Raw genomic sequence first — 16026 nt, 5'->3', positions numbered from 1 at the left:
ATTTTTCGAGTCACCAGCAGCCACAAATCAGTACTTAGTGAGAGACATTGATGACTCAAAAGTAACTATTGCTGGTTTGAAAAAGTAACTGTAGTCTGATTACTTTCCCAGGGAAAGTAACGTTACTTTGCTCGTTACTCAAAATGGCGGAATTTTGGAGTAACACGTTACTTAATAACGTGTTACCATTGATGGCGGCACCAAACTTTTTCTGTACTTGCAGATCAGATGGACAACGATCAGGATGAATTTTGGACCATTCCTATTTAAAATCTGCTGCAGTGCAGCAAGATTCCTGGAATCCATCCATCCATTTTCCATTGCTTATCCGAGGTCTGGTTGCGGGGCCAGTAGCTTTAGCAGGGACGCCCAGACTTCCCCGTCCCCAGCCACTTCATCCTGCTCTTCCGGGGGGATCCCGAGGCGTTCCCAGGCCAGCCGAAGGACGTAGTCTCTCCAGTGTGTCCTGGGTCGTCCCCGGTGGTACGTTCCCGGAACACCTCACCAGGGAGGCGTCCAGGAGGCATCCGAATCAGATGCCTCAGCCACCTCATCTGGGTCCTCTCGATGTGGAGGAGCAGCGACTCTACTCTGAGATCCTCCCGGATGACCGAGCTTCTCACCCTCTCTCTAAGGGAGAGCCCGGACACCCTGCGGAGGAAACTCATTTCAGCCGCTTGTCTCCGGGATCTTGTTCTTTTGGTCACGACCCACAGCTCGTGACCATAGGTGAGGGTAGGAATGTAGATCGACCGGTAAATCGAGAGCTTCGCCTTTCGGCTTAGCTCCTTCTTTACCACAGCGGATCGATACAAAGTCCGCATCACTGCAGACGCTGCACCGATCCGCCTGTCGATCTCCCGTTCCATTCTTCCCTCACTTGTGAACAAGACCCCAAAATACTTGAACTCCTCCACTTAGGGCAGGATCTCAACCCCGACCTGGAGGGGCATGCCACCCTTTTCCGACTGAGGACCATTGTCTCAGATTTGGAGTTGCTGATTCTCATCCCAGCCGCTTCACACTGCTGCGAACTGCTCCAGTGAGAGTTGGAGGTCACAGCTTGATGAAGCCAACAGAACCACATCATCTGCAAAAAGCAGAGATGCAATACTGAGGCCACCAAACCGGACCCCCGTTACGCCTCGGCTGGGCCTTGAAATTCTGTCAATAAAAGTTATGAACAGAATCGGTGACAAAGGGCAGCCTTGGCAGAGTCCAACCCTCACCGGGAACGAGTCCAACTTACTGCCGGATATGCAGACCAAACTCTGACTCCGGTCGTACAGGGACCGAACAGCCCGTATCAGGGGATTTGGTAACCCATACTCCCGAAGCACCACCCCACAGGACTCCCTGAGGGACACGGTCAAACGCCTTCCCCAAGTCCACAAAACACATGTAGACTGGTTGGGCGAACTCCCATGCACCCTCGAGGACCCTCCCGAGTGTGTAGAGCTGGTCCACTGTTCCAGGGCCAGGACGAAAACCACACTGCTCCTCCTGAATCTGAAATTCGACTTCCCGACGGACCCGCCTCTCCATCACCCCTGAATAGGCCTTACCAGGGAGGCTGAGGAGTGTGATCCCCCTGTAGTTGGAACACACCCTCCGGCCCCCCTTCTTAAAAAGGGGGACCACCACCCCAGTCTGTCAATCCAGAGGCACTGTCCCCGATATCCATGCGATGTTGCAGAGGCGTGTCAACCAGGACAGCCCCACAACATCCAGAGCCTTGAGGAACTCCGGGCGAATCTCATCCACCCCTGGGGCCCTGCCACCGAGGAGCTTTTTAACCACGTTGGTGACCTCAAACCCAGAGAGAGGAGAGCCCGCCTCAAAGAACCCACACTCTTCTTCCTCATGGGAAGGTGTGTCGGTGGAATTGAGGAGGTCTTCGAAGTATTCTCCTCTCCTGAGACGCCGGATGGTGGACCAGAATTTCCTCGAAGCCGTCCGGAAGTCTTTCGCCATGGCCTCACTGAACTCCTCCCATACCTGAGTTTTTGCTTCAGCGACCACCAAAGCTGCATTCTGCGCGGCCAGCCGGTACCCATCAGCTGCCTCGGGAGTCCCACCGGCCAAAAAAGCCCGATAGGACTCCTTCTTCAGCTTGATGGCATCCCTTACTGTTGGTGTCCATAAACGGGTTCGGGGATTGCCGCCACGACAGGCACCGACCACCTTACGGCCACAGCTCCGGTCGGCCGCCTCAGCAATGGAGGCGCGGAACATGGTCCACTTGGACTCGATGTCCCCCGCCTCCCCCGGAACATGAGCAAAGTTCTGTCGGAGGTAGGAGTTGAAACTCTTTCTGACAGGGGATTCCGCCAGACGTTCCCAGCAGACCCTCACAATACATTTTGGCCTGCCATGTCGGACCGGCATCTTCCCCCACCATCGGAGCCAAATCACCACCAGGTGGTGATCAGTTGACAGCTCTGCCCCTCTCTTCACCCGAGTGTCCAAGACAAGCGGCCATAAGTCCGATGACAGACCACAAATTCGATCATCGTACTGCGACCTAGGGTGTCCTGGTGCCAAGTGCGTGTGTGGACACCCTAATGCTTGAACGTGGTGTTCGTTATGGACAATCCTTGATGAGCACATAAGTCCAATAACAGAACACCGCTCAGGTTCTGATCGGGGGGCCGTTCCTCCCAATCACGCCCTTCCAGGTCTCACTGTCATTGCCCATGTGAGCATTGAAGTACCCCAGCAGAATGATGGAGTCCCCAGCGGGAGCGCTCTCCAGCACCCCCTCCAAGGACTCCAAAAAGGGTGGGCCACATGGGTGCAGGCCTGGCCACCAGGCGCTCTCCTTCGATCACCACCACCAGGCCTTGCTCCAGATGGGGGCCCCAGTGACCCGCGTCAGGGAAAGGGAAACAAAGTCCATTGTTTGTCGTCCTGATAAGGGGTCTTTGAGCCGTGCTTTGTCTGGTCCCTCACCTTGGACCTGTTTGTCATGGGTGACCCTGCCAGGGGCATAAAGCCCCAGACAACTCAGCTCCTAGGATCATAGGGACACACAAACCCCTCCACCATGATAAGGTGACTGCTCAAGGAGGGGGATTCCTGGAATGTCTGGCGTAAATAGCTCTGTTGAGGTCATGCCACAGCATCTGAGGTCAGGTCTTTGACTGGGCTACAGCAGTGCATGTATTTTATTCTTCTGAAGCCATTCTGTTGATGATTAGCTTCTGTGTTTTGGGTCATGGTCCTGTTGCAACACCCATCTTCTTTTGAGCTTCACTGTTGGACTGATGGCCTTGAGTTCTTCTACAAATTATCTTGATAAACTTGTGAAATAATGTTTCCATCGATGATAGAAAACTTCCCTGATTGGGCAAAGCACGCCCATACCATGACGCTCCCTCCACCAGGCTTCACAATTGGGAGAAGTTTTCAATCTTGGCGTGCTGTGCCATTTTTACTCCACACATGGTGTTGTGTGTTTCTCCCAAGCAGTTCAGCTTTGGTTTCATCTGTCCACAGAATATTTTGACAGTAGTGTTGTGAAACATCCAAATGTTCTTTAGCAAACCTAAAATGAACAGCAATGTTTTTTTGGACAGCAACGGCATTCTTATGTAATGTTTTATGTATGGATTTGTCAACAGAGGTTGGCATGTGCCCGTGGTTGCTGCAAGTTTTCAGCTGACTCACTAGGGTTCTTTTATAACTAATTAAGCATTCTGTGCTGTGCTCTTGCAGTCATTTTTACAGGACGGCCACGGCACCAACAGTGCTGAACTTTCTCCATTTATAGACAGTTTCTTTTAACATAGACTGCTGAACATAGACTATTAGAGATACATTTGTTACCTTTTCCATCTTGATGCAAGTCAACAATTCTTAATTGTAGGTCTTTTGAGAGCTTTTTTGAGTGAGTCATGGTACACATAAGGCACTGCTTTTTGGCAAAAGACAATTCTAAACTGTTTTCTCGAGGCCAGAGCAAATTTAAGCCACACCTCCAATCTTGCGTCATTGATTGGACTACAGATTGGCTCACACCTGACTCTAAATCACTCTTGAAACATATGTCCACCGGTTCATCTTTCCTCCCTGTCCTGTGAAAGTTTAAATGTTATTGTCAATAAAAATACAAAAACATATAATTGTTCCCTGTGGTATTTGTTCAATCAGACTGTGTTAGTTTATTCTTGTGATTTGAATTAGAGTCATGTTTATTTGTATAGCCCTTAATCAGAGAAGTTTTAAAGGCCTTCACAGGCCCACATTTGGCAATTATTGACGACATCCCCTTATCTAAACCCTCTACCCCAACCACCACCCCAAAAAAAGATGATGATTATCAAACCACATTTTATGACCAATTTATGAAGAAATTTAAGAAATTCCAAAGGGTTCGAATGCTCCAACTGTAAATGTACAAATAGTTGTTTATTAAAGGTGATAAAAGGGGTGATTCTTCCCCCTTGAAAGGCGCTGTATAAATCTAAGTTTGAATCTTGGCTTGGAGCGTTCCATGTGGAATTTGCATGTTTTCCTTGTGCTCGAGTTGGTTTTCTTAGTGCACTCTGGTTACCTCCCACCTTTCAAAAATAATTAATTGAAGACTCTAAATCGAGCAGGTAGTCTATTTGCTCTGTGATTAACTGCCAATCAATCCACGTTGCACCATGACCTTGAACCAATAAATGGCAGAAAATGGATGGGTGGATGGATTCAGTAAGGTAATACAATCATTACTCAAAAATTTTAATCCATACCGATGAGAGTATAAAACAAACCTCCCTCTTTCGCTATCACCCAAAGGTGAGCGAGGTGGCCATTTGACACTAGTAAGCTCATGATCAGAAACCATTTGGAGATGATTTATCGTTTGTGACATGGTACTGCTGGTTGGACCCCTCCCCCCCAAAAAAGGGGGTAGGGGAGATTTATACCCTCTGTGACACCAACAACCATGTCACATACAAAACGTACACTTTCACGCAGTTACACAGTTTCATCTTTGTCGTTTCCAGTTAGTCAATAACAGACAAAATATATATGATGCCTGATTTCATCATATAGCAATTTTTCATTGTAGGAAAGCAATGGTTTTAAGAGAGGTATGGTTTGTGGTGTTTGGATGTATTACTTTGCAATCACAGTCACTTCCAAGAATGAACACATTTGAGTTGTAGCCACATATTTAAATTTCTCTCCCATATTCTATGCGGATCATCTCATCATGGAACACTTCTGGTACTTGTGGACCTACAGGGAGAAATGACAGCGACCATGTCAACATAGCCAACAGTAACATCAGAATCGTTAGTTATAGGTCTTGGAGGTCCTGGAATGGAGAGATGTTGGCAATAGCACTGCTAGAGATTGATAAATGGCATTCATGTTTAAACCAAGCATGCTGTCATCTATTTATTAAGTACCCGTTGGGAAGCTTAAATGGTTTGTTTTGCTCCCCGAAATGTTTCCGTTCCCTCTGTTCAAAACCACCACAACGATGTCATATTCCAGATTGTGAAGCCTGTCTGAACATAGAGACATTCATGCTTAAATGGATGTTGTTTTCCATGGGCAGCGGTTATTCTGTATAATGGTCATCCATGTGGGCTTGGATTGAGCTCTTCCAGATGTTCTGTAATGAATGCCACCCTTAGCATTTTGCCAGTTGGGTGAAGTAGTCATACCAACAGGATAATGATTCTGAAGTGCTCATGTTCCTCAAGCGCCTGCAAGAATGTCTTAATTCTTGCAAGATTTTCTAAGAAAGACAATTTATTCTTTCCCCTTTTTCTTGTTTTTTTAACAGGTAGCAACCACACTCAACCTGAAGGACGGTGACCTGTTGCATATACTTGCTGCTTGCCTGGGACACCTCGAACATCCCCAAGTTCTCTCCTGAAGTTGGATGGAGCCCCAGGCTTCCCAGGGGCTCCTCGGGGCAGAAGGGATGTGTCTGCTGGTGCCCAGTCCCCAGAGTGAAGCAGTGACCCATGAAATGGAGGAATTGTCACTGCAGCCCACCCAGAATCTGCTGCCGCTCAATGAACGCAAGAACGGTGAAGTTACTAACCTGAGTGTGTGTGCATGGACAGAATCATTAAGTGGGCCATTATGTTGAAAGAGTGCAGGAATTTTTTGGGACTCATGGTCAATAATTAACTCGTCACATCTTGGTAACAAATGCGGAAATCACGCAGTGAGTTGAAGCGAGTCCTTCACTAGTGTCCAGAGATGAATGCATGCTAGTGTTGTGTTTTAGTAAAGTTTATTGCCTTCTTCATAAAATACCGTGATTTCTCATGTATAATGCACATTTTCCCCCAGAAAATTGTCAAAGGTCAATAGTGCACATTATACATAGGTATAGGGGAAAATGAAAAAAAACATTCACATTTTATAAATGTATGCCACCATCTATAGGTTATGAGAAAGGTGTACACTTTCATTCTAATATGCCACTGCCCCCCAGAGGTTATGAAAAAGGTGTTGCCTACACTTAGATTCCAATATGACAGGGGTACGTCTCACTGCATATATGTACAGTTGTGCTCATAAGTTTACATACCCAGGCAGAATTTGTGAAATGTTTTTTTAAATACGACTGATGACTGAGCAACAATGATCATTAATTTCTTTATGGTTTTGTTTTGTTTCATGATAATGGGTTTCTGAAATGCTTGACAGAATCCCATTAAAATAAAATTAAATGTGTTTCACCTGGCCCTTCGTTTTCTTTAAAGAATTGTACCCATCTTACAAATTCTGCCTGGGTAATCAAACATGAGCACAACTATGTGTTTTCTCATTGACTCACTAAAAGTAGGACTGTGAATTTCAAAGTAAGAGCAAGTAAATAAGGTGCTTCACGTCAGTTCAAATAAGGTGCTTCACATCAGAATAATTCTTTGGAAAAAATTAACAAAATACAGATAATGTTTTGATCATATGGGTAGAAGCAAAATCATGCATTGTAAAAAGGCATTATACATATGTAGAAGGGTTTTCCAGAATTTTGAGGTCAACTTTGGGGGTGTGTATTATACATGGGTGCGCATTATACGCGAGAAATAACGGTGCATAGTTGGTAAAGCTTGTCATCACATGTAGTCCCGTGTTAAATTGCTTTTCTTTGTAATACCAGCTCATGGTAGATTCATTGAACATTGTTGGAGTATGATACTGTAAGTTTGTCAAAATTCAGTTTATAACTGGACAGAAAGAACAGTCAATATTTCTCATGTTATAAGCCAACCATTAATAAATCTCTCCATATCTTTTGGAGGGACCCTGATTGTACTTCCCAAGAAAACTGCGATAGCATGATATCAAAGTGTGGTTGTTTCGGTAACCACACAGTGATGGGTTGGTCATGACAGTCAAGGTTGGATTTCAACTCGTGATTGTTAAATTATATACTGCACAAGCTTTAATCTCAATCAACACACTAGTTTATCAGGGGAATGCAGGGTGTAGGACTATATGCTGTGCATGGTTGCTGAGTTCTGCAAGAGACCCCAGTGAAACGTCTTGGCGGTGGAAAGGGTTCTGTGGAATGTCAACTGTAGTACTGCTCACTCATCATTTGGGCTTTTGTCATTTCCCCTCCAGTGAGTACACACACACACGCACACACACTTCATGCTTTCCACCATATGATCCATCACTAGCACTGGGCCAACCACAGAGCCCCTTTAATATATTGCCCCTAATGCCCAGATGTAAATCTGCCCGCCATCATTCCTGTGTCAGAGACACTTCAGTTGCACTGGGCACATAGTTGCAGGAAGTGGAGGGAGTGCTGCAATGCTGCTCAGTCAGCAGAGTAGCGAACAGTCACTCAGATCTTGTTGTGGCTAAAATTAAGCCCGGTTTATATTTGTGTAACCATAATTAATATTCCAGTGACTTGCTTTAGGGAAAATGTCGTTTATTGATTCAATACATTTCTTAGTGTTACAGATTAAGCTCAATTTTGTTTTATGTTATACAGACAGTAATTTTAAATTGTATCAACAATACCCTAATAATTCTTATTTGACCTGCCAATAGTGATTGTTTGTCTCTATAAACAGCTCACCAACCCAATTGCGTCAATTCTCGTCATGTGTTTGTCAAGTTGACGTGTCTGTGATTCACCCAAACCAAATGTGTCGCTGCGTGCTGTTCTTGATTGCATTGTTTTTGCCAGTTGATCATGCAGACTCTCAGCAACCGTAATAGCCCATTTTGTGCAGTAGAAATGTTTCCTCCAGCAGATCGATGCAGATTTCTATACTTTTACGAGTGCAAGATGCAGTTGCCAGGCAAGCTTGACCCCCCCCAAAAAAAAAAAAAAAAAAAAAACCACACTTTACCATAAATGTCAAGTTTTAGCAAACTGGGTAGGACACCAATGGCTATGTACCAACGGGACCTTTTCTAGCTGCGGCACACCCTATGAAGCTGATCACAGCCGCTTTGTTGTACACTGCTAAAAATACATGCCCTGTCTATTTTCGACAGGGGACTCATTACACTACACAGCAGAGCAGATCAAGATGGGCAGGGAGTCTTCCATTTAACTTTCATAATGAGGCACTCCATCATGTGATCATTTATTATGCCATCATTACAAGCACCAAGAATAATGTAAGCCTATCTGTGTGATGCACAAGCTCCAGAGTTGGTGTACCAAACAGTTAAACCATTTCTCTAGAACAAAAATTATAATGATGATTTAATTTATTCTCTTATGTAATAATTTACATTTACAGTGTTATCATTTTTAAGACACATCCACCAAAAATACATATGTAAAGTCAAATCCTATGGGATGCACTGAAGGACTGATGTATGAGATACACAGTGCAGCCCAACCGTTGGCTGTTCAGTACCTTGTTCGCTGACACTAAAGTATGGGTGAGACAAATATTTTGTTTATCCAGGTAAGACAATTGTGAACATATTCTCACTTGCAATGTCGACTTTGCTGGAGACAGCAGAGTAACAAAATTGTGATATATATATATTTTTTTTTATGATACAGTATCTCAAGCATTAGCATCAATTGTAGAGAATTTCGCTGCGATGAAAACAAAGTGTGAATCTCAAATCTCTGTTTTGCCATCACTGCATATCAAAAGGAATATGCAAATTGTTGAATTTACAGTTATGATAATATAGTATCATTCAGTTTTTTTTTTGTGGTTACTTTCCACTCTTGCACCAGGAATGCAAACTTTCACAGCACTTACAACCAGTCCCTATTTCAATATCTTTAGCCTGTAGCGCTTGATGTATACCATCATTGGTGTGCTAGACATTATACCATATAGAAAAAGTTTTTTAGATTTACAGTTCAATCAGTAAGTCAATCACTGGAGACTTGACTCGTTTTGTTCCTCCTGTGTCTTCATTTTGAGTTTTTGGAGAGGCTCTTTTCTGCCCCAGTGCACAAAGCAAGGTCCATTAAGTCATCCTTGGGTGAATTTGGGCTAGACAAATATGACCATCAAGAACCGTTGGAATGGACTAGCGTGAATATTATGAAAACTCCCCTATATTGCAATATAGTGTTGGTTTGTGTCAGTTGGGTTGTGGCTTCTTTGAGGTTTCCACTTTTGTTTTCATTTCAAATCATGTGCATCCCTTTTTGGTCTTATTCTTCTTTGGCGAGTTTGTCTTTTTGGGTTATAATCTTGTATTTTTCCTACCAGTGCTGCAGTTGAGACTTCAGCAAAGACGAACTCGGGAGCAGTTGGTAGATCAGGGCATCATGCCACGTGAGTAACAACGCTCGTCAGTTGGACATCAATCTAAGGAGTGTGTGTTTGTGTGGGAGTATACCTAATACTGACAACTGTGATGATTTGCATGTTAGCCATTATTTTTTAGTGGGGGTTCATTGTTTGGGAATAATGTTGGACCAAATTGTGTTCTGTTTAGCGCTAAAGAGCCCAGCTGCGTTCCATGGGCAGATTCGCAGCTTGGAGAGAGCCAGGGTATGCTGCACAGTTTGAAAATAATTTGGGGGGAAAAAATCATAAGCTCTGAAAGATTTTGTCTCTTATGTGACTCTCCTCAGACTGAGAATTTTCTTAAGCATAAGATCCGCAGTCGTCCAGAGAGAGCAGAACTGGTCAGGATGCATATCTTGCAAGGCAAGTATAGTGTACATTTTATATCCATGTTTGGTTTTTGTTGTCCCCCCTAAACCCAAGATAAAATTACTCCCCTGACCTCTGCACTAGACACTTGATAGTAAATGGATGTTTCCCTAACTAAAACTACTTACACGCTTTTATGTATACTTAATCTGTGATGTTTTCCTCCAGAGACTGGAGCTGAGCCATCACTACAGGCCACCCAGATGAAATTGAAAAGGGCCCGGCTGGCTGACAACCTGAATGAAAAAATAGCCCAGAGACCCGGTCCCATGGAGCTAGTTGAGAAGAACATATTGCCTGTGGATTCCAACCTTAAAGAGGCCTTAATAGGTGAGATCAGAAATAGTACCAAACAGCAATCCGATTCAGGATCACAGGGAAAAAATATTTGCATCAACAGTTAATTGGAACTATGCTGCTCTGTGAAGCTTGTTGTCTCTTCATGGTTTCTTGGTAATAGGGCAGGTGAACTATCCGAAGGTCATGGATGAGGACAGCAGTGATGCCTTGTCCCCGGAGCAGCCTGCCAGCCAGGAGTCTCTGAGCTCTCTGCCCTCACCTGGGGACATCAAATGCCAAGAACCTCCCTCGCCAGCCCTACCTCCTCCAGGCCCCATTTTGAAGGTCAGATAGAGTAATACCAGTGCTGCTATCTGTCGTCAAAAAGTTTAATAAATGTCTGTACGCTTGTCCAATTCATCAGTCCCCCTCAGCTGCTACACAATCCACGACAGACTTCATGAGGGTGATCGTTACTAATGAGCAGCCTACAAGCCGCCCAGCCATTTCTCATGCTCAACCAGTCACTACAGTTGCTTCCTCTAAGCCAGGCCCAACCTTGGTGAAAGTGCGTGTAGTAAGGTTTCTTCTTCTTCTCATTGTCTTTTTATCTGCAATCTTTATGGTACAGTTAAATGTTTTGGTGCCCTTCCCCTACAGCAAAGCCAGCACAAGATGCCCTCCGAGAAGATCCGCAGTAAGAAAGGCAAAGATGCCAAACCCAGAGTGAAAAAGCTGAAGTACCACCAGTATGTTCCACCAGACCAGAAGCAAGAGCCCAGTGAGGCCCCAATGGACTCCTCCTATGCCCGACGTTTGCAGCAACAGCAGCTTTTCCTGCAACTGCAAATCCTCAGCCAGCAACAGCAACACTACAACTATCAGACTATATTACCAGCCCCACTCAAGTATGTTTCTGAAATAACCAAAAACAATACTTCATATCACACCAGGGACGGGCCAGGTCCCAATTCTCCAGTTTTCATAGTTATAAAAACTACTACACATAGGCTTCTTTGAGAAGCCATTTTAAGCCTCTATTTCTGCGGTAGGGATATTTACAACTGTAAAGTGATGGCCACACAGCTGGTTTTAACAGTCTAAAAATGGAAAATGGGACATCTTTTTTTTTGTTTTTGTTTTTTTTAACTTCTCCTTTTTCTGTCTTTCATCCTGTTTCAGCGTTTCAAATTGTACTGTTTGCTGTGATGATGATAACTTTTTTTTTTTTTTCTTTGTGTAGGCCTGTGGCAGAACGCCAGAGCAGCAATGCCAGCGGTATACCGGCCTCCATTGTGGTTTCTTTGCCCACTGCACCTCCACTGCCCCCAATGCCTCTGGCCCGGCAGAACAACTCATTATCAAACCGCAAGCCCGGAGTCTTGCCTGCCAACCTGGAGGAGATGAAGGTACTTAAACTTCATGAAGTGACCTCACAAAAGCGCCACTTTCAAAGCATGCCAGGGACTTTTAAAACTATATTGTCATTTTATGAAAGGGAGGGTGTCTTATATTAAAACAATCTGTATACATATAGGAAGCCATTGAGCAGACATACTTACCTACCCCAACATCATGCACAATAAAACTCAGCTATCCATTATCTTTACCGCTTGTTCTCAGGATCGTGATTGAGTTGCAGCGTGTACCAACTAACTTTGCGCGAGAGGTGGGGTACACCATGGACTGGTCGCCAGTCAATCACATGGCAGATAGACAAACAACCATTCACACTCGCGTAGGGTCTTTAATTAACCTAACGTACTTGTTTTTCTAGATTGGGAGTACCCGGAGAAAACCCACACAAGCACGGGGCGTACATAAAAACTTCATACAAGAAGGCCTGTGCTTAAATTTTAACCCAGAACCTCTCAACTGTGAGGAAGACATGCTAACCACTGTTTCCACATGCTGCCCTTAAGAAACCCAATCCAAGAAAACAAATATTTTATAGCTAGCAGGGTTTTGCAATTACGACATAAGACCCCATCGACATCCACATAACGGTAGTGCTAAGTGTTATTCTAGGTACCAATAATTAAGAACATTCAATCAAAGCTGACACTTTGAGCTGATATATAATTGGCTTGAGCTAGTTTTCCATTATTTCTCTTCTAGGTGGCCGAGCTAAAATTGGAGCTAAAACTGCGTGGCCTCCCTGTGTCAGGAACTAAAACAGATCTGATCGAAAAGCTGAAGCCCTTCCAGGATCTTACCAGCTCCTCAGCTCCCAACACTATTCCCACACCTGCCACTACCACACTCACTGCCATCCCCATGGAGACTACCACTACCAGCCCTGCCATTGTCCATCCACCCCAGCAGGGAGCTTCTGAGAACATGAGTGCCACACCTCCAGTCTCCCCTGTTCCCAACGATCCATTCACCCTCCACCAGGATGCCAGCATGTCTGAAGTTAAACATGAAATACAGTTAGTATACTCAGGCTCAAGAAGACCAGGCTCCTCAGCTCTCCCAACCTTGCCCGTGCCAGAGAAGGACAGGAGGCTCCATGCGAAAGAGCGGCAAATTGAAGAGTTGATGAGGAAGCTTGAACAGGAGCAGAAGTTGGTGGAGGAACTCAAAATGCAGCTGGAGGTGGAGAAGAGGACTCAGAGCAGCTATACCGATTCTACCACCATAGGCTCCAAGCTCACTACAGTTTCATGTTCCATGAACCCTGTTTCCACAGTCCTGAACGCAAACACTGTAAAACCAGAGAAAACAGTCTTGACAAACTGCTCTCCAACTTCCCTTCCTAATTCTATCCTGGGCTCCCAGACTCTAACAAATCCACTGCAAACTGTGGTCAAGTTGGAGGATGTGACTGTTTCTTCTGGAAAGCCAATCCAGCTGCAATCCCAAACACAGCTCATCACCCAAACCCAGGCCCAAGTAAGCACTAGCCCACAGCTTCTCTGCCATTCCCACAGAAGCCCCAAACTCAAGACCCAACCACAGTCTCAACCCACCACCCCCAGCTTGCAGCAGTTCTTCATCAGCCATCCCGGCGGGGTGTCCCAGGTGCTCGGGCAACGCCAAACCTTGTTAACCACAACTGGACAACCTCCAACTCTGCTGACAGCAAGTGGCCATACTGGAACTCAGATCCTACTCCCTATGTCACTACCTAACAACGCCACTGCCATCAAGCTCCCAAGCACAACCGTCAACCTGCAAGTAAGAAGAGAGCACAAATGCTTAAACCATGTCCTAAGTTCAGTTTAGCTCACTTTGAAATGGTTTAAAATGGGTTTCCACCCTAATGTGTGTAAGTTAAATGGTGATAGTTGCATCTGCTATGTAAATGGTGTTCTACATCATACACGGTTAACCTGACCAACACACAGATGAACCACCCTTTAGCTACCGTACCACGTAGATCGGTGACAGATTGCAGACATATAAGTTGTTTGTTTTGGAAGCACTCAAGTAATTTCCTTTTTCTTTTTTAAGCAAAGAAACTTAAAAATGTACAGCACCAAACTAAACTTGTTTTTCCCTTCATCTCAGCCTGTCCTTCAGGCTACTGCCACAAATCCAGGCCTCATCCCAGCCTCTATTTCTCAGCTGCAGAGCACCAAGATGGAGATGTCCCCTAACCAGCAGTTAGCCAATCACAACTCATTGCTGCAGGTTAGACACGCCTCAAAACAAGTTGCACGTCAAGTATTGCTTTCTGGAAATTTTTTTTTTTTTTTTAATCTAGTATTTGTCATTCCAGTTGAAATGCTGTTCTTGACAATGCTTACAGACTTTGACTATGTGCAATAATACAACTGACATGGAGAACCACACTCGGCTCGAGATAAATCCCCAGTGTTTTCTGAGGAGCTCCCCAGACAGAAGGGCCTCTCCTCAGGCCTCGCCCAACCACGTCAGCAATGGGCCGCTCAATAAGGTATTTGCAGTTATCCAACTTTTATTTGCTTGTATTATTTAAATAGATAGCAATGAAGGACTTCCATACCTTTATGGCGTTACTATAAATATGGAAGAAAGGGACTGAGCCCTGCCTCAACTACAGGAAAAAAATGCGAGTAATTGAAGCGTATTGGCATACATTAATAGTTTAAACCGTAGATATACTGTACCACAAAATATCCCAAAAACGTCCATATTTCAAACTCATCTTACCACATTTCTCTTAAAAATAGTTGGCTTACAGATGATTTGATTTATGGACTTGTGGTTAAAGACGCTAGCCTGTATGTCTCCATCACAACCTGTAAAAGTAGCATGATTCGGGATTAGTTTTTTCAAGCCAATTCGCAAATTAATCCGAATTGGCACTCATTTGTTCCTAGCACTACTTGACACCAATTACTACTTTCATATTAACTTTGGCACCATATTAAGGGTACATTAATAGCTGAGAATACTGTCGGTTCCACGGAAAATGTTTACCAAATAGCGAACTTGGGTTCACTGTATTTCTTTACTTTAACTCAGTCTCTTTTGCTTCTATGAAATGTGATATGAAAATCCAAGTTATTATTAGTGCCCTTGTTTATTTTAAAGACAAATCAACCCCCTTTTTGGTGGCCTGTCCAAATGCATGTATTTTACAGATTCCAAACACCACCCCCTCAAAACTCACTCAGTAGGGCCCGCCTGTAAAGTTAGAAACAATTAGCCCTGACACCGATTTCAATGATCGACACAAAATTTGGTGGAAATGTCCATCATAACAGGACTCAAGTCTCAATGTCCCATGCATGAAGTTGAACAGGACCTTTTGGTTTGAAGCAGCCATTTTGGGTGTATACTAAGGTTTTATACTTCTTAGAGAAACTCCTACTCGGAAATCCGCCCAAATGAGCCCCAATCAGAAGTATCCTAGATAGATGGCGGACACTATATTGCAGAGCTGTTTTGCCTATGCCATCTAATTTGGGGGGAGCGTTTTGAATTGAATTTCTTAATTGAGTTCGTTATTCTAACGTGAAAAAAAAATAAAAAAGCAGAAAAACAAGATTAGAACAAAGAAAAAGTTTAATTTTACCTTTTTGAAAAGGAGTAGGAAAAAGTAAAAGTTTGATGATTGTGACTATTCATCGCTTTTGCAGCTTCAATAATAATTATTATTGGGTTATGCTATAAATAGTTTTTTTCTTTACGTCAAGTCTTCCTCTCCACAGCCCACCTTCATCCTCCAGCCTGCGTCTCTTCTATCTCAGCCTCCCAAGACACGAGAGCCTCCTCGCTATGAGGAGGCTGTCAAACAGACCCGCAACTTGCATGTTAACAATGTTTCACAGGTTAGACTCCCCTCCACACAAACACGCACACACTATTCACACCATGCGTGAACCTATGTCAAGTACCCCCCCACCAAAAAATATTTTGTCTTTGCAGGTTGCCACAGCAACAAGTCAGCAGATGGATGACTTGTTTGACATTCTCATACAGAGTGGAGGTAAGGAGGCTCTCAGTGAGTTATTCATTTACTTTTGTGGGAGTAGCAATTAATGAAGTTGCATGGCGTGAGAAGTTTAAAAAAAAAAAAAAAACAGTGGTACCTTGACTTACGAGTGCCAAAACTCCTGAGTTTTTCTAGTTAGGAGCTGTTTGCTTGGTCTTTTTTTGTGCTGCTGCTAGAGTTGAAAAGGTCATACAA

General features: G+C 44.2%; 1 protein-coding gene across 4 annotated transcripts in view; it reads left to right on the top strand.

Moving 5' to 3' along the window:
* The window catches only part of mrtfba (myocardin related transcription factor Ba), a 31317-nt gene that overhangs the window by 10960 nt on the left and 4331 nt on the right, over window positions 1-16026 (top strand). For 2 of the 4 annotated variants that reach the window (XM_061705751.1, XM_061705750.1), the window contains 14 exons: window positions 5789-6038; window positions 9678-9743; window positions 9907-9962; window positions 10046-10121; window positions 10296-10457; window positions 10588-10751; window positions 10831-10983; window positions 11067-11314; window positions 11650-11815; window positions 12525-13586; window positions 13920-14042; window positions 14161-14307; window positions 15533-15667; window positions 15765-15825. In XM_061705751.1, coding sequence (XP_061561735.1) covers window positions 5888-6038; window positions 9678-9743; window positions 9907-9962; window positions 10046-10121; window positions 10296-10457; window positions 10588-10751; window positions 10831-10983; window positions 11067-11314; window positions 11650-11815; window positions 12525-13586; window positions 13920-14042; window positions 14161-14307; window positions 15533-15667; window positions 15765-15825 — 2770 coding nt within the window. In that variant the 5' untranslated portion in view covers window positions 5789-5887. The remainder of the gene's footprint in view (window positions 1-5788; window positions 6039-9677; window positions 9744-9906; window positions 9963-10045; window positions 10122-10295; window positions 10458-10587; window positions 10752-10830; window positions 10984-11066; window positions 11315-11649; window positions 11816-12524; window positions 13587-13919; window positions 14043-14160; window positions 14308-15532; window positions 15668-15764; window positions 15826-16026) is intronic. The other 2 variants (XM_061705752.1, XM_061705753.1) reach the window with 2 other exon arrangements.

The sequence above is a fragment of the Phycodurus eques genome, chromosome 19, assembly GCF_024500275.1.
Source record: "Phycodurus eques isolate BA_2022a chromosome 19, UOR_Pequ_1.1, whole genome shotgun sequence".
Classification (NCBI taxonomy): domain Eukaryota; kingdom Metazoa; phylum Chordata; class Actinopteri; order Syngnathiformes; family Syngnathidae; genus Phycodurus; species Phycodurus eques.
Note: the sequence above shows the minus strand (reverse complement) of the source record. Positions and strands in the feature narration are given on the sequence as shown.